Source organism: Cherax quadricarinatus, chromosome 66 (assembly GCF_038502225.1).
Source record: "Cherax quadricarinatus isolate ZL_2023a chromosome 66, ASM3850222v1, whole genome shotgun sequence".
In the NCBI taxonomy this organism is placed as follows: domain Eukaryota; kingdom Metazoa; phylum Arthropoda; class Malacostraca; order Decapoda; family Parastacidae; genus Cherax; species Cherax quadricarinatus.
In genome coordinates this window covers 4,775,149-4,802,711 of record NC_091357.1, presented here as the reverse complement: position 1 = coordinate 4,802,711, position 27,563 = coordinate 4,775,149, and the positions used below count along the sequence as shown (strand labels likewise).

The window sequence follows — 27,563 nt, the reverse complement described above, 5'->3', positions numbered from 1 at the left end:
CGGAAGTCAGCTGTGTTAATCAGTTGCTTGGATCGATGTTATTCCTCTCCAGGAAATTCTACTGATAGCCGTGAGGTAGGCCAGCTTATCTAACTTACCTGAACCCAATTTTCTTCGTACGTGACACGATAAGAGATTTCAAAAGCGATAATGACAATCACACACACTTGGCATTAAAGGCACAAGTGAGCCAGAGACACATAATTAAGGTGATAAGATATGAATATCTCAGTAGAAGCTGCTATCACTTAACAAGTAGTATCAAGATTAAGATAGCATTGATTACCCATGTTGCCTCGTGATACGGCAGTGTTCTACTCCTGTCCTCTTACTGACAACACATGCTACCACTCAGTGATCTGTTGTGCATCAGTTTATCTTTTGAGAAACTCGTGTCCCTTGCAGCTTGATCTCTGTCACATAAGACTATAGTCACTACGCAATATTACATCAATTATACCTTAACTTAAAACGATATTAAGAGATAATTACTAGCTAACACAGTAACGTGTACTACAACCACCTCCAAGTGTAACTTAAAGAGGGACTGAATACATGTGCATAATACGTCAAGAATGAAGCGGGAACTTTTTTTTCACTTTACTGGTCCGCGGCGCATTCATTAGCATCTCGGGACAAAGTTCGCAGTACTGTGCGGCCCATTGGTTGAGAAAACGTTGACGTTATGTGGGTTCATGTGAATTTGTGTGTGGGGGAGATTGCTGGGGAAAAGGGCCATGGGAAAACGGCTAGGGAAAAAAGAGGGCTGGGAAGGGAAGGAGGCAAAGTGAACCTCAACTTGCTCACTATATACTGTATGCTAATGTGTTTTCTATGCGATAGGACGCTAACAGGTGCCTGCCATTAACTCATTTAGCTAACACAAACTAAACGCCTGCTTACGCTTCTTTTTGATAATAATAATAATAATAATAATAATAATTACGCTGAACTGCACACAGCTAGCACCAGGAGATTTGTTGATCACAGCCAAACAGGAGGCCTGGTCTGGGACCAGTTCCAGAGTGCCGAGACCACCCCCAGTGCTGGGTGGTGGTTGTCGCTGCTACCCGTCTTCCTAATAATTATGTCACATTGTCGCATAAAGTTTAGGTAAGGTCAAACCATACCACGGGTGGGATTTGAACCCGCGGTCAGTCTCTCTCAAAACTCCAGACCGTCGCGTTAGCTAACCTTCCTATGGTGTAGAAATATACCTAGTTGGACGAATCTTATTGTGACTAGCTGGTCCAGTGGCTAACGCGACGGTCTAGAGTTTTGAGACTGACCACGGATTCAAATCCCGCCCGTGGTATGGTTTGTTTGCAATCGTGTCATTACGATTTCGTGAGTCATGTTTTAGGTAAGGTCACAAGGAAACACAGATGAAGTCTGTTGAGCGAACAGAAAACAAGCAGCCACTGCGCGTGGCTTATGTTAAACTCACGTTTCAACTGTTTAAGGTTCCGTCAACAGTCATCCATTTGACTATTCACAACTGCCATGATGTCTGTAGTTGATACCACGAGCCGACATGGCCATCGGCTACGCTACCTTCCCGCGTGCCTACCGTAAAATCGACATCAATGAAAGTAACTTATTGACCGAGACCCACATCAATATTTTCCCTTATGAATATACGTACTAATATCATCTAATGTTTTCCCTAATGAATATACTTACTAACATTATCTAATGTTCTTCCTACCAGTAACATTTTTTTTACTAATCCCCAAGAAGGAATGTACCTGGGTAGGTGAGAGGCAGGCCAGGGAGAAGGGGAGACGGGCTATATTTACCCTACACTAACAGTTTCCTCTCCCGTCCCCTAGCACCCAGCATCACCAGGTCCTCTCAACCTCCCTAACAGTACTCCAGCAGCGACTTACTTTACATAATAATTGAGAAGGTGACAAATTTTGCTGTAATATATTTAAAGTTAGGGACTCGTGTCAGCGAGGGTGAACAAATCAGAGTACTGAAGCGTTCTTGAACTTGAACTTCAACCGTCTACAGTAATGCAGTCACCTGATTGAACTTAAATTAGCCTGCCACGCAGCTGAAACTTTTCAGCAATGGAAATACCCATTTGTCGCATGTGTGCCTATTTGTCTGTACTGAATATCATTAAGATAAAGCTGTTGACCTTAAGACATTTGTCTAACCCAATGAATTACATTATGTGTACCAACTTCAATCTTAATTGGTTGGCTTTGAAAATAGGTTAAACATATGACTGTGAAATGTGGCGTTTGAAATAGCCAAACCTAGCATTGGCGAGTAGGCCTACAGCCTACTTTTATATTCAATTCACAATTACCTTATCAAACAACGTTATTATTAAAATGTATACCCGGTGGCCTGGTGGCTAAAGCTCCCGCTTCACACACGGAGGGCCCGGGTTCGATTCCCGGCGGGTGGAAACATTCCGACACGTTTCCTTACACCTGTTGTCCTGTTCACCTAGCAGCAAATAGGTACCTGGGTGTTAGTCGACTGGTGTGGGTCGCATCCTGGGGGACAAGATTAAGGACCCCAATGGAAATAAGTTAGACAGTCCTCGATGACGCACTGACTTTCTTGGGTTATCCTGGGTGGCTAACCCTCCGGGGTTAAAAATCCGAACGAAATCTTATCTTATCTTATCTTATGAAAAATAGCTAATTTTTACTGTATACGTAATCGCAAAATTTCTCAGGAAAACAGGACCATGAATTAAACATGTTCAATATCTGGACATTTTAATTTTGTATTAGTTTTGCCAACTAGTGACTATCCATGCAACACAGGAACATCAACGCAAGACTATTAGAATTAAGACAGCTTGCAAACAGTACTGACGTTGCCGTTATCACTACATCATTAACAAAATCAGGACTGATGAAACTACTCGTGGCGAAATGTTTCCTTAATAAATGTCCTGAACTTGACACAAGTGTCCTTGTCCACAAAAGAGACTGATTACCCCGACTCTAGTCTTAAGTTCGTCCCTGTACTGTAACGATGAACCCACTGGCTCACGACGAGTCTACAAAATCAAGATATCCAAATGCTGCACACGCGGACATCAACCAAATCTTTCAGTGGGCTGCAGAAAACAATATGAAGTTCAACGATGAGAAATTTCAATTACTAAGATATGGTAAACATGAGGAAATTAAATCTTCATCAGAGTACAAAACAAATTCTGGCCACAAAATAGAGCGAAACACCAACGTCAAAGACCTGGGAGTGATCATGTCGGAGGATCTCACCTTCAAGGACCATAACATTGTATCAATCGCATCTGCTAGAAAAATGACAGGATGGATAATGAGAACCTTCAAAACTAGGGAGGCCAAGCCCATGATGACACTCTTCAGGTCACTTGTTCTATCTAGGCTGGAATATTGCTGCACACTAACAGCACCTTTCAAGGCAGGTGAAATTGCCGACCTAGAAAATGTACAGAGAACTTTCACGGCGCGCATAACGGAGATAAAACACCTCAATTATTGGGAGCGCTTGAGGTTCCTAAACCTGTATTCCCTGGAACGCAGGAGGGAGAGATACATGACTATATACACCTGGAAAATCCTAGAGGGACTAGTACCGAACTTGCACACGAAAATCACTCACTACGAAAGCAAAAGACTTGGCAGACGATGCACCATCCCCCCAATGAAAAGCAGGGGTGTCACTAGCACGTTAGGAGACCATACTATAAGTGTCAGGGGCCCGAGACTGTTCAACTGCCTCCCAGCACACATAAGGGGGATTACCAACAGACCCCTGGCAGTCTTCAAGCTGGCACTGGACAAGCACCTAAAGTCAGTTCCGGATCAGCCGGGCTGTGGCTCGTACGTTGGTTTCCGTGCAGCCAGCAGCAACAGCCTGGTTGATCAGGCTCTGATCCACCAGGAGGCCTGGTCACAGACCGGGCCGCGGGGGCGTTGACCCCCGGAACTCTCTCCAGGTAAACTCCAGGCATCTAACTCAGCAGCTCGTCGGTTTTTTATACCACTAATATAAAAACAGAAAACAAAAATCTAGAACGAGCGTGTACACACACACACACAAATACAATGAAACGAACGGTAAAAACAAACACAGTTTGGAGACTTGGTAAGCAGGTCATATTAGCATCCAACGTTCTCACTTATTTTATATTACCATATAAGGGGAGTTAATGTCAAGATAAACCCATGAATGTCAAAGTAACACTTCAACTGTGTTCCTCTTTTCTTTAAACTAGGATGTGACTCAGTAGCCTTGTAATTTATAGATATCCATTTATTAGTTGAACAGGGGAAGGGAATGTTAGAAGACTTGCCTCAATTTCTAGCCTCCACCCAAAACTGAATCCGGGTCATTTTGGTTATGAACCGGATGCTTTACTATTAAGCTACACGGTATTCCATATTTCTGAAGCTACCTGCCGTGCTTGCTTAACTGGCTGCTTTAAAAATTGCTAAACGCGTCTACGTATCAAGCGCCAAACTAGATATTTCCTATATGCGTGATGTCCTTGTTACACGTTTATAAGTTTGATCTCTAGCACTTCTACCTCTATCTAAACACCACGATCTAAACATCAGATTTTTTACATTTTGCCAACAAAGTATTTATTGTGAACGCCACAGCCATCCTGGGAAGAGTAGCGCAAGATCATATGGATAAACAAAAAGCCTAGAAACTAGACCCGGAAAGGGTTAACATGAATACATTTTGATATATCTATAATGTTTCAGTTTTATAAATAGCTAAGACTTGTATATGAAAATGAGTGTTAAAAATAACCGCTACCTCGCATGGGCCCACAGGCCTAATGGTGTTAGGTTTCTCCTGGCGCGGAGCCCCGTCCCTAATGTACAACCCACATTCCATTTGGCTTACCTGTCCCTGCCCACCACTCACCCTCAAATTACACCCACGGGAAATTTGTTACCAGGTACTTAGAATTCTCCCCCTCTAACGTGAGAACAGCTTTTGTGTTTATAGATAAGTTTATGTTAGTATTGCCTGTGGACACTGGCGTACAGTTAAAAATATTTAGTAAAGATTAAGTTTCTCCAATCCCAATATTTGTTACGACTGTGAAGAACCCACTCGTGGGTCCTTCACGTTAACGGATAGAGGAGAAAGAAGACTGATGGACGGACGAGTGAGAAACAAGTAACAGCGACGGATGGAGATGAGACATGGAGGGAGAGAGAAGAATGACAAATTTAGGGGTTCCTGACAGGAGAAATTAGGAGCCAGAACCATGATAATGGTAGACAGCCAAATAAGAGAAAATGGCATAGTATTGTGCTGATACATAGCGGAGATGCACCAGCCAGGCACTGTGTCGCAGTCACACAACGGAAGGGCTGAGTATGTGAGAGAGGGGAAGGTGAACGAATGGGGGAGGGGACAAGGGTGGATGGGAGAAAGATGCGTGAGTAGGGACAAGGGTGCCTGGAAGGGAAAGGGATGAGTGAGGGACGGGGGGAGGGGGTAAGGATGAGCAAGAGTAATAAAGATTAAACCATACCCCCGGCCGGGATTGAACCCGCGGTAATAGAGTCTCAAAACTCCAGCCCGTCGCGCTAGCCACTAGACCAGCTAGCCACAATAAGATTCATCCAACTAGGTATATTTCTACACCATAGGAAAGTTAGCACAGGCACCTCTGTGACCACAAATGCAAGTTTTTACAGACGAATCTCCAGCTAGCGTGGCCGTGACGAACTCTAGCTCAAGTCCCTTCACTGCCGTCAACATGACTTTATTTGCAATCGTGTCATTACGATTTCTTAAGTCAGTAATAAAGATTATTACGTCAAATTTAAAATAAAAAGCCTAATTTCAGATATTTAATGGTTTAAAAGAGACACCAGAGTAAACACTGGGACATGTTTATTAGAAAATTTTTCGGTCGTGGGACCTCGATGAATTAACACACAAACTGGAGCCAACAGTATACGTAGACGCAGAGTGGAGTGTGACACTGTGACCTGAAAAGTGACATATTTGAAGTGAGGTCAGGTGAACAATGAGGTCATGTTTTTCTGTGTTGCTGGGTAGGTGGTGCTTTGCCTGGCTGAGTATCATGTATGCTAATGTTTTTGTCATACATGATGCTCAACTAGGCAGGGCACCGTCCACCTAGCAACACACGAATTACATGACCTCATTGTCGACCTGACCATCTCAAATATATCTTTTTTTTTTTTACGTCACTGTCACTCAAACCCCACTCTCCGCCGATATACTGTTATTTTTAGCCTCTTCCTTAGAAGTGTTGATATCAAGGTCCCAGGAGCGAAGTTTTCTAACAAGTTTGGCCTAATGTTTACTCTGATCTTTTTAAACCAATTTGTCGTTATCAATTGCCAAGGTTTATACCATATATTAAATAAACCGAAGCTTAAACACCTACAATACACCTGTACAATCACCCCCCCCCCTCTTTTTTTTAGCCAAGGTAAACGAGGCTGACCTTATTCAATAAATAACTTTCCTTGATCTCACAACAACTGAAATACACAACTTGTGCCTTTTCTCTCTTATCCCATCTTTTATACATATGATAACAAGCAGGTGTGAACTCAACGATTGTTACGAGCGATATGAAGAAGCTTTTGGAGTGTTTTGAGGTCGGGCCGCCGGTTCATATCTGTGGACAATGCTTGTCGGGCCCAGACCTGCACTTCACAGACACAGATCACGTTCAAGAAGGTAATGAGGTAGGCAGTGCTGAAGCAGTCAGCTTAAGTGATTGCAGGCTCGTTGTTGACTACCTCAGGTGGGGTGTGTATGGCCTTGGTGTCCCTCACAAAGTTAAGTTTGTGACAGATTATTATTATAATCCAGGGAGAAGCGCGGAACCCATAGGATTATACAGCGCCTGTGGGGGGATGTGGAAGGCATTCAGGTTCAATTCAGGGAACTGGAGCACAGACCCAATTCCCTAGATCAAGAGCCCCTCACCAGCATCAAGGAACCTTCTTTGAGGGGAGTTTGTGACAGAGAGGAACAGCAAGTCCATAGCCGATGATGGTTATACGGAATCTCAGAGGTGCGCGTTTTACGCAGAAGTTCTTAGCTGTGATGTCGTGGAGAGTCCAGTCACGAGAGTGAATATCAATCAAAATCTTTAACACCTGTGAAAGCACATCCAACTTACCTTCATCGCTGAGTGCATGTTTTGTGTTGAGGTGGGCCAGGGTCTCACTGGCGTATTCTGTCACTATGGACAAGTCCAGGGTAGTGAAGACAATCCAGTTTAGTAGTGATAGAACATGACTGACACGACTGAAGTCTCCCAGCTCTGGGACTACAACTACTCCCAGTATTTTAGAAACATGATTAAGTTTATACGAACTGTGAAGGTTCTCTACATTTTCCAGTTCATTAATTTTACAGCATCTCAAACTAGAGAGAACAAATGACTTAAGATTATCATTAGCTTGCTATCTCTTGTGGAGGTTTTAGTTGTTCAACTTGGCAATTGCTTGCATTATCGATAACCTTGTTGTACTCCTTGAAAGTGAGATCTGACATTACCACTCCCAGGTCCCTCACATTCTACTTGCGTTCTACCGAGTGCTTGAAGTCTGATTTCTGCTCTAGTTTTTCTCTTATTCCTCCATTCTTCCATGACGTATTAACTAAACTTTGCCCTCAATGAACATCAAATTGTCAGTGGTCCACTAGAATACTTGGTTTACATCAACTTGGAGGTTCGCTGTCTACTATGGATGCCACGCTCATTGAATGAGAACGATATGGGGGAGCACCGTGTTTTGGAGGACAACTTTTCACTGTAGCAGCCTCTGATTTCATGTTTTCATTTACCCTTTGAGTTCTATTTATCAAGTTAAATATCCATCTGTCCACCTTCCCAGTTATTCCTTTTGCATGCATTTTGTGGGAAATACCCCCATCGACGCACTTCTCAAAGGCTTTTGCAAAGTCAGTGCACATCTATATTTTGTCTTCAAGTGCATCGAAGACCATGTTGTGATGGTCCAGCAACTGCCAAAGCCAGGAGTGACTTGTTCTGAACCAATGTTGACCTGGGTTGTGCAACTGCTGCAATTCAACTTGACTGGTAATCTTGCTTCTTAAAACCCTTGTACGCATTTTGATGGAGTTAGGGCTACTGGTCTTTATTTCAACTGTTGCCACCTTTGTTTAGTAGTACAATATATGTTATTTTAAGGACTGTGGTGTGGTAAGACCTCAGTGTCTAGGCTTATCCATATAATATTTAAGAAACATGATAGTTTTTAGAATTCTTGACGAATATCGAATGGCAAGAGTCGAGGCCTAGTGCGTGGTGCATGATTTTTTTTTTTTTTTTTTTTTTTTTTTTTTTTTGTGGAGGGTAAAAGTTGTGTCAGAGATTAGGGACGTCTCCAGTTTTTTTCTCATTCATATCAGTCTTAGGCTGATTAGTGGCTCACTGAACACCACTGAGTCGTACTGGGTTTTCAGTACTTCAATCATTTCTCCGTTGTCCGTATGTATCTCCCTAAATCAAAGGCCCGATACTAGATATTTTTTGACGATGAAGACACTTGCGCAACACTTGGTAGCTTTATTGTGGAAACTTTTTGCTAACAAATGACTTCCTCAGTCCGGTACAGCGATGAATGATGATAAGAGGAGTTTGAGGTTATCAATTTCCACAAAGATACCCAAGTGTTGAACACGTCTATCAGTCAACTTGGCTGTTCCTTGAACTATTTATCTACATGTTTTTTGACCTGTAGTTTGAACATGTACAGAAAGAACGGAAGGAAATGGGGAGAGAAAAAGAAGCACAGAGTGGGGAGGATACATGGTGTGGGAGTGGAGATATACGGTGCTGGAGTAGGGGGGGGTGATGAATGGTGGGGTAGTGGTGATATACGGTGCTGGAGTTGGGGGGGGGTTGATGAATGGTGGGGGGGGGGTTGATGAATGGTGGGGGAGTGGTGATACACGGTGCTGGAGTGGGAGAAGGTGATACATGGTGGAGTTTGGCATAAATGGAAGGTACATGGTAGCAAAGGGGTGAGGTATACATGGCGACAGTGGGAGGTGATAAGAGAAGGGTCATTCCATGTCAACTGAGTTACATCTTTAACAATTATTAATGTTCTTAGTATCAGAAGATGGCATATTACACAGCTCTTAACTTTATTATAATAATAATCTAGAATATGTACAAGATCCAAGAAACCAGAAATAATAGTAATAGAAATAGCAGTAGCAGCTGCAATCACATTAACAACATTTAATAAAAACTAGTCAATAAACTAGGACATTGCCCTGACGAGTGACGGTCTAAGAGGGACGCCCCAGACTGTGTCAACAATAATATCAGTCAGTCACCTCCTCTAATACACCGAGTGTAAACATCAGACTCTCAACCTCTATGTATATATTACGTCACTTCGTCCCCCAATGCCATCTATCCTTGTATCATTTATTAATTTATAGATTAGGCTACTTTGTTACTATTGTATTAAACAAGAGATAAAGCAACGCAGAAATATTAACACTAACAATTTAGAAACTAAACATTTACAATGTTATGACGGGAAAGTTAGCTCACTGGGAACTGTCTAGTATATATAAGATGTACAAGGTCAGGTAGAGAGTGCGTGTAGGGTCAAGATGGAGCTAGATTTCAAGAAGTGACTGAAATCACCTGGTTGCTATATTATGACGGGGTAATATTAAGCCAAGCTCCTCTAAATGATGAAACGACTTTTACAAGTCATAATCAAGGTTGATTCCCCACACTTCTGCTTTTGTAAATAATTCTCCTTAATGACCAGCCTGACTCAAAGAAATCTTAATAGCATGATTGCAAACGAACCACGAAACGAGTGGTTAACCCACTGGCCCACGAGTTCTAAGGCTCTCTTGCTACCCGTTCCGCGATTCATTTTAATGACCAGTCTGGTTTCATCCCACTTAATAAGGTGTCAATGGGAATCTCCGTGTATAGCGCAGGCGTTAAGGTTACCCCTGCTACATGCAAACTTAAGTATTTTGTATTTCTCCCATTTTCACCTATGGCTTTTACCTCTTGTTTCTTCTGGACGCTGTATTATTCAATTTGAGCCTAGTTACTTGCACTTCGTTAGTGTGCGCGCTACCTTTGAGGAGTTCTGTTATTCGTTGTCTCCGCCTACAGAGGGCACGCCTCTCCCTTTCCAACCTAAACCTACCTCAACCTGTCGAGCCAACTTTAGTGCCGTTAAGCCAATTTTCTCGATACACTGCTTTAGGTCATCGTTTATCGTAGTCTTCCTAGCGTATTTCAGTATACTAACGATTCATTAGTTCCCAGCTAATGTGTATGTGGGGCATGTTTCCTTACACCTGCTGTCCCTGTTCACCTAGTAATAAGTAGATACCCGAGTATTAGTCGACTGGTGTGGGTCGCATCCTGGGAGACAAGATAGAAGGACCCCAATGGAAATGAGTCTTCGATGACGCACCGACTTTCTTGGGTTATCCTGGGTGGTTAACCCTCCTCGTTAAAAATCCAAAGAAATCTCATCTTACCCCACCTTAAACAGTTGCAACCTCCCCCCCCCCTCCCCCATCAAGTGCGCACCCACACCCTATATGTAAATAGCGCACTATATCCTCCCCCTTCCATATCCAGTCACTAACCCACTACAATCCCCAAACCCTCACCCAATCACTCCTCTTGCCCAATCATCAAGCCAATGCGTACCCACAATACACCTAAGTCACCCCCACCCAACACAAATCAACGTCTTCACACAATATAGATACATAAGGAAGTAACCTACATATATAGTTTTAAGCACAGAGGAGAGAATGTAAAGTGCAGCCAAACTGGCAGTAAAATATGGCATTTTCTTACCTGTCCTAGAAGCCAACAAGGCTATTACGTGTTTGGCATGCAGAGTCTAGTTCAGTGAACTTGGAGGAGGAGGAGGAGGAGGAGGAGGAGGAGGAGGAGATGGAGAAGGGAGAAGTAGGGAAGGAAGAAGAGGTGGCGGAGGCGGTCACTTTCAGCAAACTGAGGGGGCAGAAAGAGGAAGAGGAGCGAGAAGAGAAAAAACATGAGAAAGTGGGACAAGACGAGGCGCAGGGTTATCACCCCCCCCCCTCCCCATTAAGAAGCGTTAAACCCTTGGAGGTTACACAGCGCCTGAAAATAAAGTCCAGTTTCCTGGATCAAGAGTTTCCCCCCCTCACAGACATCAAGGATTGTGATTATCATAAATCAGTGGGCTTGGGTAGTTTGACACAGCTAATATTTATTTCCGTGAAAGGCTGTCAGTGCACCAACCCAGGAACAGTAAGGGAAATCATTTGCACAGCGCCCACGGCAGGTCTCCACCGTGATAACAGTTGTGACGCTGATTCCCACAAGCAACTGCTGTGACAACAAACTTCACTGAACTAACAATTAAAGTCGTTCCACATTCCAACTCGTGCAGTCGTCAGTAGCAGCGACCTCTTAGCAAACTGCATGCATCCTGAAGAAGGGATTGGGGCCGCGGGAGCAGTGACCCCTGAAACTGAGTACAGGTAACGCTGATACGCAATTCTTCTCCCTCCCAAACAACGAGGAACCACACTCGTGTCTTGCCAGCGGTAACCACAAGTCAAACACGCAACAAAAATGTTCTGGTGATACACAAATAACCCGCACATAAAAGAGAAGCTTACGACGACGTTTCGGTCGTCGTAAGCTTCTCTCTTTTATGTGCGGGTTATTTGTGTATCGTTCCAGTCACGGTATTGTGCCTTTTTTGTTATTTTATGTTATGGTGATACTTAAAAGACGTGAAAAAATATACTTACGTGCAATTCAGGGCATTTAGTGGAGGGAATATTTCGCCACGAGTGGCTTTACAGGTATTAAATGTTCTTCCACACACAAAGGCCCACAACCTTAAGATTAAACTAAACGACGCTTACGTAGCTGCGTCCTGGACTATTATTCATTTTACGACGGACTAAAACGTTGTCTAGCTTCATCTCCACTTTGAGAGTTAGTTGGGAATGGTTGCAGCCACGGTAGTGGCACACGGAAGCTATACAAGGACCACAATGAAAAAAAATTACTTCGTCTCCACTTTTTTGGGTTACCCTTGGTAATTTATAGTTACATTATGAATGTAACTAGTCAACTAAATTTGTTTACCTGTACTTATGCGTTCCTTTACCTAAATAAACTTACGCAATATTTACCTCGAGTAGATTAAAAATGTTTAAAAATTTCACATGGCGAAAACATTAAGAAAAAAAATTATGGTAAGTCAAGGTTAGTTAAGCTGTTTCTCATTTCACAGTAAGTTCAACAAATTTTGCAGAGAATAAAAAAAAGTTTTTAGCATATTTAATATTTCTCATGTTTATAAAAAATATGTTAAGATTATAAAAATCTATGTCACTGAATATTTCGAGTAGTTGGAGGCATTTTCTGACATTACATTTTAGTAAGAATTTTATTCTGAGGATGAGCTGATCGATGGCAGATGAAAATTGAACTGATGACGGGTAGATTCCAGGTAGACAGGTCTCGAAATCTTTGTTATTTTTACAACAATTACGACTGAAGATTAAACTCCGATGAGTCACGAAAATAAGAATGCGTGCCCAATACCTAAACCAAAAATAATTAAGTTAATATAACGTTGCATTAGTGCCCCTGCATTACTAGTGTCGTAAGGGCATGCTTTTGTCTGTACTGGTAATCCAGCACTGCTCTCACACTTATTCTTGCACTCATGGGTGAAAAGAGTAAAATTGCTTTTACACAACTTAGTTTACAGACTTTAGCAGTTTTCCTATCCTAGATTGTTGCCAAGTCCGGCCGTTCCTGAGAACAAGTGACCAACACCGTACTTGAGGTTTTGAACCGAACGGTCTGCTACTGAAACTATCATTAAGACTGGTGTTCCCAATCTCAAATCCGGTCACCAATCACCTTCCTGGTGGGGATTATCTTCGCTCCTACCTTCACCGGAGGGCAAGCACCAGACAAGTTTGACTCAAGGAAGGGTTCTAGGAATAGAAAAAATAATTCATTAAAGGTAAATCAAAGGAAGCAGCGCCCAGTGAAGGTCGCTCAATCTACCAACAGTGTAAACAATCGCCCAACACAATGAATTTTAATTCTGAATTGTTAATCATGGCTCAGACTTAGGGCGCAGTCCTTAGCACATAATATTTTTGCGCTTTATAGTAGTCAGGTCGAATATACTGAAAATACTACTACTACTGTTACACACACCCGTTAGTAACTCAGGTCAGTAGTTCACATTTACAACTGTCGCTTAATGCTCAGTCAATAAATAAAATTACATATACATGTCGTGAAGAATAGGCAAGACTTGCGATTCTGGCTTAAATAGCAACGCTCTTCTTACCGAATAAGGCAAGCGAAAATTTGTGTATGCAATAATTTCGCAAAAATCATTCTAAACCTAACGAAAAATAATATATTTCACTGTGTTTATTATTAAATTATTGTAAACTTAAAATATATTTAGTTGGAATAGGTTAAATTAAATTGTGCTTGCTACAATAAGGTTAAGCAAGTTTTTTAAGGTTCTTTTGGTACAAAATTATTAATTCTTACATTAACGTAGATGGAAAAATATATCATTAAACGAACAAGAGAAACTTTTAGAAAGGACATGATTTTAAACTGAGTTCTTGCTAACTGACCAATTTTACCTATTCGGCACATAATATATAAACAAAACCAAGATTAAAAATCAACAAAACAACGAACACAAGCAGTAACAAATACTATCATACCTAGTTAAAATAACCAGCATCAATTATAAACTATTAAATTATTAACTTCAAGCAGGTCAGCAACCTATTATTATCTAGTAGACTGGTAGAGGAGCAATGTAGCCCAATGCCCGATAAAACCTACGTTATCATTTTATCTGCTTCACTATATATCAACACAAGTCAAGATTTGTAGATGAATTGTTCAGAGAACCGACATGTTGATAAATTAGACACATGTGCAACTCTTGGTTATCTTTATTGAGGAAACGTTTCGCCACACAGTGGCTTCATCAGTCCATACAAAGGAGAATCTTGAAGAACAGGAGGAGAATGAGAAGGTTGAGGGACTAATTACCTCATTCTCCTCCTGTTCTTCAAGATTCTTCTTTGTATGGACTGATGAAGCCACTGTGTGGCGAAACGTTTCCTCAATAAAGATAACCAAGAGTTGCACATGTGTCTAATTTATCCACAAGTCAAGATGCTGCAATCCCGAGAATATCTGCAATCATCGTAGGAATCTACAATACAGCGATTAAGAAGAATTAAGTCACAACACCATGGCTTCAACAATTTATGTCACTTTTCTTACCCCATTAGTGGCTTGACAATGGTCCAGGTCGGACCGAAACTGTCACAGAGTTCCTCGCGTAAGTGCGGGTTTCTGATGAACATATGGTGATCTTTTTTTTTTAAATTGAGGTAAAAACACAGCACCGGTTCAGGGGCCATTTAACTGAAACCTGTGTCTGGTGACATTGTCCCCTTCCCCGAGATATGCATAACAGCATATCTCGGGAAAGGGGACAAGGGGTCAAGCTTCGTTGTAGGCAATGCGTCCAACCAGTTTTTTTTTTAAGCGGCCCACATCCATCATAGCCTTGGCAGAGATTGTAATCCAGTTTGTTCTTGAAATCTTCTAGCCTTGTTCCGACCAACATTACTGATACTGGCTGGTAGCGAGTGGAATAGTCTCTTAAGATAAGAGACTATTGCACTTAAGATAATATGCCTTAGTGTGAGGATTCGTGTGACCTTACAGGCATGTAGATGAATGGTTCAGAGAACAGACACGTTGATAAATTAGGCGATACCATCTACGACTGCTGCACCTCTCCTGCCTACGGTATATAAGCTTCTCTGCAGACATGCTGTATTCTTTTCAAGATTGATGGACTGACCACATTTACTCAAGGCTGAGGGACTGATTACCTCAAATTACTCCTGTTCTTCACCATTCTCCTTTGTATGGACTGATGAAGCCACTGTGTGGCGAAACGTTTCCTCAATAAAGATACCCAAGAGTTGCACACGTGTCTAATTTTTCACCTTAAGGGCAATAGAACTAGAGGTTGTTAGTGACTGATTGCCCTGGAACCTCGTATGGCGACCCAGTGTGAATGAAATGTTCAACTTTCACTTCATCCAGTTTCCCCAAAAAATTTTATATTTACAAATATACTAGTTTTTACTTACAATGTTTCGCTTTGCATTCAGTTCTATCACAGTAAGAGCAGTGTAAGATATTTTTAACGAGTAATGTCTGAGTGGCAACTCCGTAGTCAGCATTTAGAAAAAAAGTGTTGACACTATTTTGTTTTGTACAAAATACACTTGTTTTCACCGTGCTATGTAGACAAAACTCGTGTCGTACATTATATTCACTAACGTCGTAACATCACTAAGCCATCAACGGCTGGAGAAACTAATGTTTGCACAGAAAGCACGACCCGCACGACAAACATCAGCAACATTACGAGAGAAAAAGATCTCGTGGTAAGGATCACATTGGTAGGCCACCTATAGACTCCAGGTCCAAGCTGAATACCATCACCCACCTTCACCACACATGAACACTGACACACGTACAAGGTACCCAACAAAAATGGGATACTAGTCATCAACACACCCCCAGGCAAATCTAAACACCTACGTAGTGAGAGAAAAGTCTAGAGTAATGTAGCCCATGAAATGCCTGATTATTACTATTATCATTATCATCATCACTGGGAAACGGGAAGCCCATAATAACTAGAGAGACTGAGGGACGAGAGGTAATCAAATCTGATCTGATAAGGTTGACATAGCTCTCTTGATGGGTGGGTTTGCTTAATATTGAAAACCCTGGTGATTATCTCTTGTATATAATCACCAGGGTTTTCAATATTAAGCAAACCCACCCATCAAGAGAGCTGAGATACTCTTAATGCAAAAAATTAGTAATATTATTTATTTTATTATCACACTGGCCGATTCCCACCAAGGCAGGGTGGCCCGAAAAAGAAACTTTCACCATCATTCACTCCATCACTGTCTTGCCAGAAAGGTGCTTTACACTACAGTTTTTGAACTGCAACATTAACACCCCTCCTTCAGAGTGAAGTACAGTGTCTGCACTCTGAAGGAGGGGTGTTAATGTTGCAGTTTAAAAACTATAGTGTAAAGCACCCTTCTGGCAAGACAGTGATGGAGTGAATGATGGTGAAAGTTTCTTTTTCGGGCCACCCTGCCTTGGTGGGAATCGGCCAGTGTGATAATAAAATAAATAATATAACTATTTTTTTGCATTAAGAGTTCTTCAGTTCTCTTGATGGGTGGGTTTGCTTAATATTGAAAACCCTGGTGATTATATACAAGAGATGCGGAAACGATGTTGTTCCACGTATCTTATTCTAACTTTCATTATTAGCCTTCACGCTTCTCGCTTATTTTGAGTGTTCAAAAGGAAGCAAACATCTTGCTGCCACAACCAACTCTCGCTATAGTAAGAAAATGTTTAATAGATGGTTGCTTGGCAGCTAGTGTTGTTGATGACCTGGGATGAAGCTGCAGCAGCCGTGTACAGTCATACTGTCAACACATGCCCTACATTCTGCACAACAGATTATATTTACTTCAGTTTCACTTGTGCTCGTCTTGCTTTATTGCGCATGGAGACAATAATAAAGCACCCGTGTCAAAATCACTGAACAGGTGAGGATTAACCCACGTCAGGTGAATCGTAAAATTCACAGGACAGTCTGCAATCATGTTATTACAATATCGTGAACGATTTAGGCTCGTCCTCTACAACTTCGTTTAGATGGGAAAACATCAACCAACTAATGCAGTACAATACGTCTCGCGCTGCCAAATACAAGCCGTGTGTTTATGTTAATTCATTAGTGTCGGGTAACGAAGTCAACACTGGTTAACTTAACCTACGATACTAGTAAGATTAGCGGTTTGCGGACAGAGATGCAGATTCAGAATGAGACAAGAATGCTTCAGAGCCTCTGCGATAAGGTGAAGTACACATTACAGATCTCATATGGGGTTCTACTGTCAGTGTAAGAGCTGCTTCGTGCTAGCAACCAGTTTTATTACAGCAGTGTTTAACGTAGTGTCACACAACTAAAATACTATACCTACATAATGCCGCCCCCATCATACGTACACAGTACCGACAAGTTGATGAGAATGATATCCACGTGTTGCACGCGTCTTATTCATCAATATCATCCCAGGATGAACAATATTTCCCACAGCATTCTATAGTTTTCATTGTAGATTCAGGGAATTCACGAACAAAGCACTCAATGCCACTTTCACTTGTCTGAACACCCCACTTATGTGCGAGGGCTGGTGAATTTCAATGATGAATAGGCGCTGAAGAATTACAGAAAATCCCAAATTATTATTATTAGTCACTGGGAAGCTGTGCCATTCCAAAGAAGTAAAGGGCAACTACGATTCCTTCTAACACAAGCCTTTCGCCAGCAGCAAGCCCCTCACTCCCTTGAAGGCAACCAAGAATGAATGCAGCAACAGTGTTCTTGAGACAGTGTTGAAGGTCACTTGCACACACAAGGTACACTAGTATGCTTTATTTACATATCAGTTCACTGGCCACTCTTGCCATTTTCCCCTGATGCTTCCTCTGTTCCGGTTCTACTTGGACCATTTACACGTCACACTAACACAAGAGGGAGCCAGGATATACAGGCCGGGGGGAGGGGGAAAAAAGAGGAAGCAGTGGTAGTGGTAATGCTGGTAGTGTGAAAAATAGTATTAAAACCGACATGTTGAAAATTGAAACACTTCCGCAACATATGGGAATGTTAGGTAAGACACATATGCAACAGTTAGGTATCTTTATTATGAAACGTTTCGCCTACACAGTAGGCTTCTTCAGTCAAGTACAGAAAAGTTGATAGAAGCAGAAGGCGAAACGTTTCATAATAAAGATACCTAACTGTTGCATATGTGTCTTACCTAACAACCTGTCGGTATTTTATACCATTTTAATGTTCAACATATGGGAATCTTTATTAAGGAAACGTTTCGCCACAGTGGCTTCATCAGTCCAATACAAAGCAGAGAGGGGTAAGGAGAGTAGTAGTTTGAGGTTATCAGTCCCTTAGCCTGGAATCGATGTGTCCAGTCCATCACTCTTGTAGAAAGCACATCTGTCTGACACTGCAACAACATGGGAACCTGATACAAGGAATTCTTCAATACTTGTCCAAACTTTGGACGAAGACCTACTTACACTAGTGGATGCTTCCACTGTGATCTAGCCTCCTCCTGCTTCGACTCTCCTGACTACAGTATGCAAGCCAATTCTCCGGCCATATGTTGTACTTTCTACAAGAGTGATGGACTGAACACCGATTCCAAACTGAGGGACTGATTACCTAAAACTACTACTACTCCTTACTCCTCTCTGCTTTGTATTGGACTGATGAAGCCACTGTGTGGCGAAACATTTCCATAATGAAGATTCCCATATGTTGTATAAGTGTCTCAATCTTCAAGGAGGAACACTGCAGCAGGCCTGTTGGCCCATACTAGACAGGTTCTTCACAATCCATCCCACAGAATATTTGCCCAATCTAACACTACTACCAGCATAATTACCACTACTACCACTAGTTTGTCTTCCTCTCTATTGCGTCCCTTGCTCCCACGCCTATATATACTCCCTCACTAAATGTTAGTCTGACTTAAATGCCCCAAGTCGGACCGAAACGTCGTCGTAAGCTTCTCGTATGTGCAGGTTATTTGTGTATTGTTCCAGTCACGGTACTGTGACTGTCCTTTCCTCTGCCCCTGCCCTACCACACTCCTCTGCCCCCTGCCCTACCACTCTCTCCTCTGCCCCCTGCCCTGCCACTCTCTCCTCTGCCCCCTGCCCTGCCACTCTCTCCTCTGCCCCCTGCCCTGCCACACTCCTCTGCCCCCTGCCCTGCCACTCTCTCTCTGCCCCCTGCCCTGCCACTCTCTCCTCTGCCCCCTGCCCTGCCACTCTCGCCTCTGCCCCCTGCCCTGCCACTCTCTCCTCTGCCCCCTGCCCTGCCACTCTCTCCTCTGCCCCCTGCCCTGCCACTCTCTCCTCTGCCCCCTGCCCTGCCACTCTCTCCTCTGCCCCCTGCCCTGCCACTCTCTCCTCTGCCCCCTGCCCTGCCACTCTCTCCTCTGCCCCCTGCCCTGCCACTCTCTCCTCTGCCCCCTGCCCTGCCACTCTCTCCTCTGCCCACTGCCCTGCCACTCTCTCCTCTGCCCACTGCCCTGCCACTCTCTCCTCTGCCCACTGCCCTGCCACTCTCTCCTCTGCCCACTGCCCTGCCACTCTCTCCTCTGCCCACTGCCCTGCCACTCTCTCCTCTGCACCCTGCCATACCACACTCTCCTCTGCACCCTGCCATACCACACTCTCCTCTGCACCCTGCCATACCACACTCTCCTCTGCACCCTGCCATACCACACTCTCCTCTGCCCCCTGCCATACCACACTCTCCTCTGCCCCCTGCCATACCACTCTCTCCTCTGTCCCCTGCCATATCACACTCTCCTCTGCCCCCTGCCATACCACACTCTCCTCTGCCCCCTGCCATACCACACTCTCCTCTGCCCCCTGCCATACCACACTCTCCTCTGCCCCCTGCCATACCACACTCTCCTCTGCCCCCTGCCATACCACACTCTCCTCTGCCCCCTGCCATACCACACTCCTCTGCCCCCTGCCATACCACACTCTCCTCTGCCCCCTGCCATACCACACTCTCCTCTGCCCCCTGCCATACCACACTCTCCTCTGCCCCCTGCCATACCACACTCTCCTCTGCCCCCTGCCATACCACACTCTCCTCTGCCCCCTGCCATACCACACTCTCCTCTGTCCCCTGCCATACCACACTCTCCTCTGCCCCCTGCCATACCACACTCTCCTCTGCCCCCTGCCATACCACACTCTCCTCTGCCCCCCGGCCATACCACACTCTCCTCTGCCCCCCTGCCATACCACACTCTCCTCTGCCCCCCTGCCATACCACACTCTCCTCTGCCCCCCTGCCATACCACACTCTCCTCTGCCCCCCTGCCATACCACACTCTCCTCTGCCCCCCTGCCATACCACACTCTCCTCTGCCCCCCTGCCATACCACACTCTCCTCTGCCCCCTGCCATACCACACTCTCCTCTGCCCCCTGCCATACCACACTCTCCTCTGCCCCCTGCCATACCACACTCTCCTCTGCCCCCTGCCATACCACACTCTCCTCTGCCCCCTGCCATACCACACTCTCCTCTGCCCCCTGCCATACCACACTCTCCTCTGCCCCCTGCCATACCACACTCTCCTCTGCCCCCTGCCATACCACACTCTCCTCTACCCCCTGCCATACCACACTCCTCTACCCCCTGCCATACCACACTCTCCTCTTCCCCCTGCCATACCACACTCTCCTCTGCCCCCTGCCATACCACACACTCCTCTGCCCCCTGCCATACCACACACTCCTCTGCCCCCTGCCATACCATACACTCCTCTGCCCCCTGCCATACCATTTTCTAGTTATTCCCGAATATAATTATCCTTACTAAATATTTATAGTTAGTGCTAATTATACGTCCAGTAACAACTTCATGCAATTTCTGACTATACTACTACATTAATTTCCTGAAATTTCTGCACAACTCTCCCGGCGAATGTCAATTATTGACTCGCAGAGTAAAAGGTTCCCGCACAACTAAAAGTCTGCGCACGGCTCACTCGCTGAAAGTCTGCGCACGGCTCACTCGCTGAAAGTCTGCGCACGGCTCACTCGCTGAAAGTCTGCGCACGGCTCACTCGCTGAAAGTCTGCGCACGGCTCACTCGCTGAAAGTCTGCGCACGGCTCACTCGCTGAAAGTCTGCGCACGGCTCACCCGCTGAAAGTCTGCGCACGGCTCACTCGCTGAAAGTCTGCGCACGGCTCACTCGCTGAAAGTCTGCGCACGGCTCACTCGCTGAAAGTCTGCGCACGGCTCACTCGCTGAAAGTCTGCGCACGGCTCACTCGCTGAAAGTCTGCGCACGGCTCACTCGCTGAAAGTCTGCGCACGGCTCACCCGCTGAAAGTCTGCGCACGGCTCACTCGCTGAAAGTCTGCGCACGGCTCACTCGCTGAAAGTCTGCGCACGGCTCACTCGCTGAAAGTCTGCGCACGGCTCACTCGCTGAAAGTCTGCGCACGGCTCACTCGCTGAAAGTCTGCGCACGGCTCTGCGCACGGCTTGCTGAAAGTCTGCGCACGGCTCACTCGCTGAAAGTCTGCGCACGGCTCACTCGCTGAAAGTCTGCGCACGGCTCACTCGCTGAAAGTCTGCGCACGGCTCACTCGCTGAAAGTCTGCGCACGGCTCACTCGCGGAGTCTTCGTTGTATTGGTGCGTGTAGAGTCCGCTTCGTAACCGCCTAGTGTGTATTTAATATTTTCTCTTATAGACAGACGCTACGGATGCGTCAGCCACTGGACATCGGAGCCAGGTCAGGTCAGGTCAGTTCAGATCCTGGAGTGGTAGCGTGTGTATGTTTAACTCACTGTATCCATACACTCCTGCACAATACACGGCCGAGCTTTAACTGTCTATTCACTAACCGAGTGAACCTACGCATGCCTTGATACGGGAATGACTAGTCTCAGCGGTAACATTCTGAACGATACTGGAGGTTATTCCAAAATTCAACGCCCCCGCGGCCCGGTCCATGACCAGACCTCGCAGTGCACCCCAGAGTGTAAAGTTCTGGGTGAAAACCTGCACTGCTGAATGAAAGCTTCCTGCACGAATCACCGAATGAATACAAGGTCAAAACCGTCCCATTACAGTATAAAGCAGATCAATTCCTCTCTTCTCAAGAATACGCTTGTAGGGGGGCAAATGGTCATTTTCTAATAGTTCTGAGGATCATCACGCCTGCAGCTCGGTCCCAGACCAGGCCAAGGAAATATTACAGGGAAAGTTACTTGAAAAGTATATATATATTAATTATTAACAAAAGTTTGCAATATTTACCTGTCACCTTGCATCCTCACGCGAGAGAAAAATACATCAAATTCTCATTTATTAACGTTATAACGAAACGACGTTGAGAAAGAAAATTATTCCCGGCCGGAGGCCCACTGTGTGTGGAGTTTGCACGTTCATGTCGAGCGGAGCGCCAAGGATACCAGTGTGATCCTGCAGAAGGTCGGAGGGATAGAGTTAAACAGGCAGAGGATCGACCAAGACATGTGCAACATTTACTTATCTTTATTGCAGAAACTATTCGTCTGCACAGCACGCTTCTTCAGTCGAATACGGGCAATTGTAGCAGTTGTAATAACTAATGTCTGCATGGGTTTTCTCCAGGTAAGCCGGTTTCCTCCCACAACCCTAAGATACGCACCTTAGGTTAACTGGCGTGTCTAAATTGTCCCAGTATGAGTGTGGGTGTGAGTGCGCCCCGCCATATTTATTTATTTGTTTTTGAACTGCCTGGTGTTAGGTGGTGCTCCTTACAATTTTCGCTCTGCAAACATGTATTCTTTGATTTAACCTTGTTGCAATGAATGCTAAAGGTGCAATGTGCATTGTGATGTTGATATCAATTAGCTAATGGTAAAATTGGTTTCATTACACCTCGTTTCGCTTTAAGTCCCAGTTTCCAAGAACCTACTGACGGCGTTAAGCGAGGACTTACTGTACTAGAAATCCTGCTAGAATGCCAAACTTTTGAAAAGCCTCAGTTTTACGCTTGCACGACAGCACTATGCTGCCACGTGTTATGTACATGAATTAGTCATGTAGATTGCCATGTGGTGTGTACGAAGTGGATTGAGAATGATTTAAAACTTACCAGACGAGCTGCTTATAGAAATGGTGAGGGATGGCAGCCATGAGCCCAGCACCATCACCTGTGTCATTGTCACAGGAGCAGGCGCCACGATGAGACATGCGCTGGGACAACTTCTCAGCATCACGGATCACCTGCAACACATTCATTACCATTTAGAATCAGGCTTTATCATGTATGGTGCAGTGTGTATTCCCCCCAACACCACTCCAAAACAGACTAATCACTAGTGCTGATTCGGTTAAGTGTTCCGATACAACCTGCATCGTGCCTCAAGCCAAAAACACGCCTACACATAGTAAATAGGTAGACACAGTTTAACTTGTAAATTACCTAGCATAGCCCCAAAAACAGGTTAAAGTGACTTATTTTCATTGGGGTGCATAATAAACCCATCCTAGTAAATCGCACCATGAGCATCTATGTAGACTTCTCACAGTTTGCAGCAGATTTTTACGTTATGTTAGGTTGTCATTTCCCCATAAAAAATAACCAATTATAACACCACAATTATATATATATATATATATATATATATATATATATATATATATATATATATATATATATATATATATATATATATATATACACACATACATACATACATACATACATACAAGGTAAATGCGATTAATGTTCTGCCTCCCCAGTTTTTCTATTAACAGTGAAATGTTTGAATTAAAGAGGAGGAGCTGACCTACTCGAAGTAATCTCGAGTCGAGCTTCATAAACAATGAGACACCACAGACATTAACTCAAATAAAATTAATTTATCACATCTTCGCCTTAGAAGCTTTCACAAATCGACACTGACATCCAGGACTTATCGCCAGAGAAGACAACTCTCAATACCAAAGAATCCTGGAACCATCACTTATCTGTATATCCATTATACAGAACAACGGCTTCTTTAACATAGCTGAACACCTTGCCAAGAAACTTCTTCATCGTTATCCCACATCAGAACATAAGAATAGAGGAACACTGCAGAAGGTCTATTCGTACACTTGTCCAACTTCTTTTTAAAGCTACCCAAGTCCTAGACTCCATCACCCTACTCGGAAGATGGTCACATGCAGCATTCTCCACCTGACTCCATCCTATAAATACTCTTGTACCTTTCACCCAAGTAGATCTGTTTGCAACTTGATAAACCTCACTGGGTGGTCGAAACGTTATCAAAGGATCACATTATGCTGCTTAAGTGTTTATATTTACAGTGTGTTAGAGGTACCATCCATGTCAACTAGATGTAACAAGTGTCAGAGGAACTAGGCAGGGCAGCAGCAGGTGGCGCGATAGTGTGATGTAACATCCGGTGTTGATATTCACTACAGCCGCCTCACACAACGCACTACGACACAGATTTCCTAACACAATTGTAATGCCCGACACTCCTGTGCGGCTATTTTTGTCTTAGCCAAAGCTGAAACACACACAGGTCAACACGTACACGCAAATCTGCACTTAGCAGTAGAACAATGAAATACTTCACAAGACAATGGTTACATTCGCTGGACACTTAAATATACGATAAATCAAACACCAAAGACGAGACACTGCGAGCATAACTTCGCTGCTGTAGCTAGAATTATGTACGCCTAATTAACTAAGAAAGTGGCTACTTGAATTCAGTCATGTTAAGTGCAAAGTAGGAGACACTGAATACAACCTTGGAGGACAGATGGTGTTGACATCATGCAGAGCGCGCGATTGAAGGTTGAAATACATTAGAGCCATAGGGCTGTTACCAAGTATTTCTTTAGTCTCAAAGCAGTTGAGAAGAGGAACGCGACGAACGAGTTAATGGTGAAATAAATTAAGATGTTTACGTGAATTTTGCTGCACCAGTTTCAGGTACCTCATCACATTATATCAGTGGGTTATTTTAACCGAGTGGACCAGTAAACTAACGGAAGGTCTGTCATACAACCCAGACGTCGAGTTTTCGGGCCATGTGGCTAAGACCCGTTTTAGAACAAAACTTATTTCCTGACTAATAAACTATCACCAAGTTTATCGTAAAAATAAACCATCACCACCACGTTTATGAAAGTGAGAGTAGCGTTTCACGAGGTATAAAGGTCGGAGCTGAGTGCTCTCCAAGTCTTTATATATTTGTGCTACAATAGCTGCACCAAGATTGGTGCCAGAGCGCTGAATGAAGCCCTGGGTGGCGCCAGAGCGCTGAATGAAGCCCAGGGTGGCGCCAGAGCGCTGGCTGAAGCCCAGGGTGGCGCCAGAGCGCTGGCTGAAGCCCAGGGTGGCGCCAGAGCGCTGGCTGAAGCCCAGGGTGGCACCAGAGCGCTGAATGAAGCCCAGGGTGGCACCAGAGCGCTGAATGAAGCCCAGGGTGGCGCCAGAGCGCTGAATGAAGCCCATGGTTAAAAAAAAATGCGTTATGACATGTTGAAGTTCAACAAATTTAGTTTCAATGGGCCTCTTTCAATGTGCTATGAAGCTCCCGGATCATCTTTGGCTAGCAGAGCACTTTGCCAAAAATTACAGATCAGTAGCACTAGCGTCACACACACCGTAAAAGTCTTTCAAAGAGTGATGAAATATCAGATTACAAACTTCATGGCCAGCATAACCTACACAACCCAAACCAGGATGAGTTTCGAGTAGAAAGATCATGTTTGTCACAGCTACTAAGCTACTAGGACAATTACAGAAGCGTTAGAAGAAAACCCAAACACGGATGCGGTGTACAAGCATTCCGCAAAAACGTTTGAGAAATGTGATCATGGAGTGATTGTATATAACGCGAGGGCGGTAAAACCATACCAACAAACACAGAATACAACCTCGTTCATATTTGCTAATATACAGGGCCTTAAGCCATCCACCAACAACAAAATACCTTTTATCAGTGGACTTCTAGTGGAGTCTAATGCAATGTTTGCAGCCTTCACAGAGACTCACACAAAAGATCACTTTGACAGTGAAATAAGGATAAGTGGTTACAACCTTTTTAGATGCGACAGAAAAAACAGGCAACAAGGGGGGGTTGGCCTGTATGTCAAAGAGTCCCTTATCTGCACGGAGTTGATGAACACCACAAATGAGGTAGTTGAAGTTCTATCAATAAAGATCGAGAACCAAAACCTAGTCATTGTGGTTGTATACAAGCCACCAGATGCAACCTCCCAACAGTTCAAGGAACAGCTACTGAAAATCGATTACTGTTTGGAAAACCTTCCAGCTCCATCCCCAAACATCTTACTGCTTGGTGATTTCAACCTAAGGCATACAAAATGGAAGAATGTAGCAAATAATGTTATAGCTGAAACAATCCCCGGAGGTAGCGCAGATGAAAGGTCACACACACATGAGCTACTAAGTCTCTGCGAAAAACACACCTTAAGCCAGCAGATAGTGGAGCCAACAAGACTAGAAAACACACTTGACCTTATCTTCACAAATAATGAGGACCTGATAAGAGACATAAGAATATCAAAAACAACTAATTCCGATCACAATCTAATCGAAGTCCAGACGTACATGCATAGGGGTCCTGAACAACAGAATGCATGTACCTGTGAAGGTGTCTTCACAAAATACAATTTCAACAACAAGAACATCAACTGGGACCAGGTAAACCATGTCCTAAACGAAACATGTTGGGAAGATGTCTTAAATGACATGGACCCAAACCAGTGCCTTGAAAGGATCAACTGCCTGGTAGCCGAAGCATGTTCTAGGCATATTCCCCTAAGAAAGAAGAAGAGCAGGAGTAAACTGGAGAGAAAAAGACGCTCCCTCTACAGAAGACGACGAAGAGTCACTGAGCTCCTCAGGAGTGCTAGAATATCTGATACACGAAGGGAGGCGCTGACCAGGGAAGTGGAAACTATCGAACTTAAGCTAAATGACTCTTACAGGAACCAGGAGAGGCAGGAGGAGCTTAAAGCTATTAGTGAAATTGAAAGAAATTCAAAATATTTCTTTTCATATGCCAAAAACAAGGCAAATACCACATCTAGTATCGGGCCCTTACTCAGACAGGATGGGACTTACACAGACAACAAGGAAATGAGTGAAATATTGAAATCCCAGTACGACTCTGTGTTTAGTGAACCACTAATCGGTCTGAGGATCGACGACCCAAATGATTTCTTCATGAATGAGCCTCAAAACTCCATAAATGTATGCCAGATTTCCGACATTACCCTAACTCCGATAGATTTCGAAAAAGCCATTGACAACATGCCTATGCACTCAGCCCCGGGCCCAGACTCGTGGAACTCTGTTTTCATTAAGAACTGCAAGAAACCCCTCTCGCGTGCCCTAAGTACACTATGGAGGAGGAGCTTGGACATGGGTGAAATTCCACAGTCACTTAAAACAACGGATATAGCCCCACTCCATAAAGGTGGCAGCAAAGCATTAGCTAAGAACTATAGACCAATAGCTCTGACATCCCACATCATAAAAATCTTTGAAAGAGTGCTAAGAAGCAGGATTGCAAATCACCTGGATTCCCAAAATCTGCACAATCCAGGGCAACATGGGTTCAGGGCAGGTCGCTCCTGCCTCTCACAACTACTGGATCACTATGACATGGCCTTGGATGCACTGGAAGAAAATCAGAATGCAGATGTAATATACACAGACTTTGCAAAAGCATTTGACAAATGCGATCATGGCGTAATAGCCCATAAAATACG

The 27,563-nt window shown here is 44.0% G+C and overlaps 1 protein-coding gene across 1 annotated transcript in view; it reads right to left on the bottom strand.

Moving 5' to 3' along the window:
- The window catches only part of LOC128704206 (uncharacterized), a 354,653-nt gene that overhangs the window by 243,697 nt on the left and 83,393 nt on the right, over window positions 1-27,563 (bottom strand). Inside the window, exon 3 of the mRNA XM_070099039.1 lies at window positions 22,894-23,024. Within this exon, the coding sequence (XP_069955140.1) occupies window positions 22,894-23,024 (131 nt within the window). The remainder of the gene's footprint in view (window positions 1-22,893; window positions 23,025-27,563) is intronic.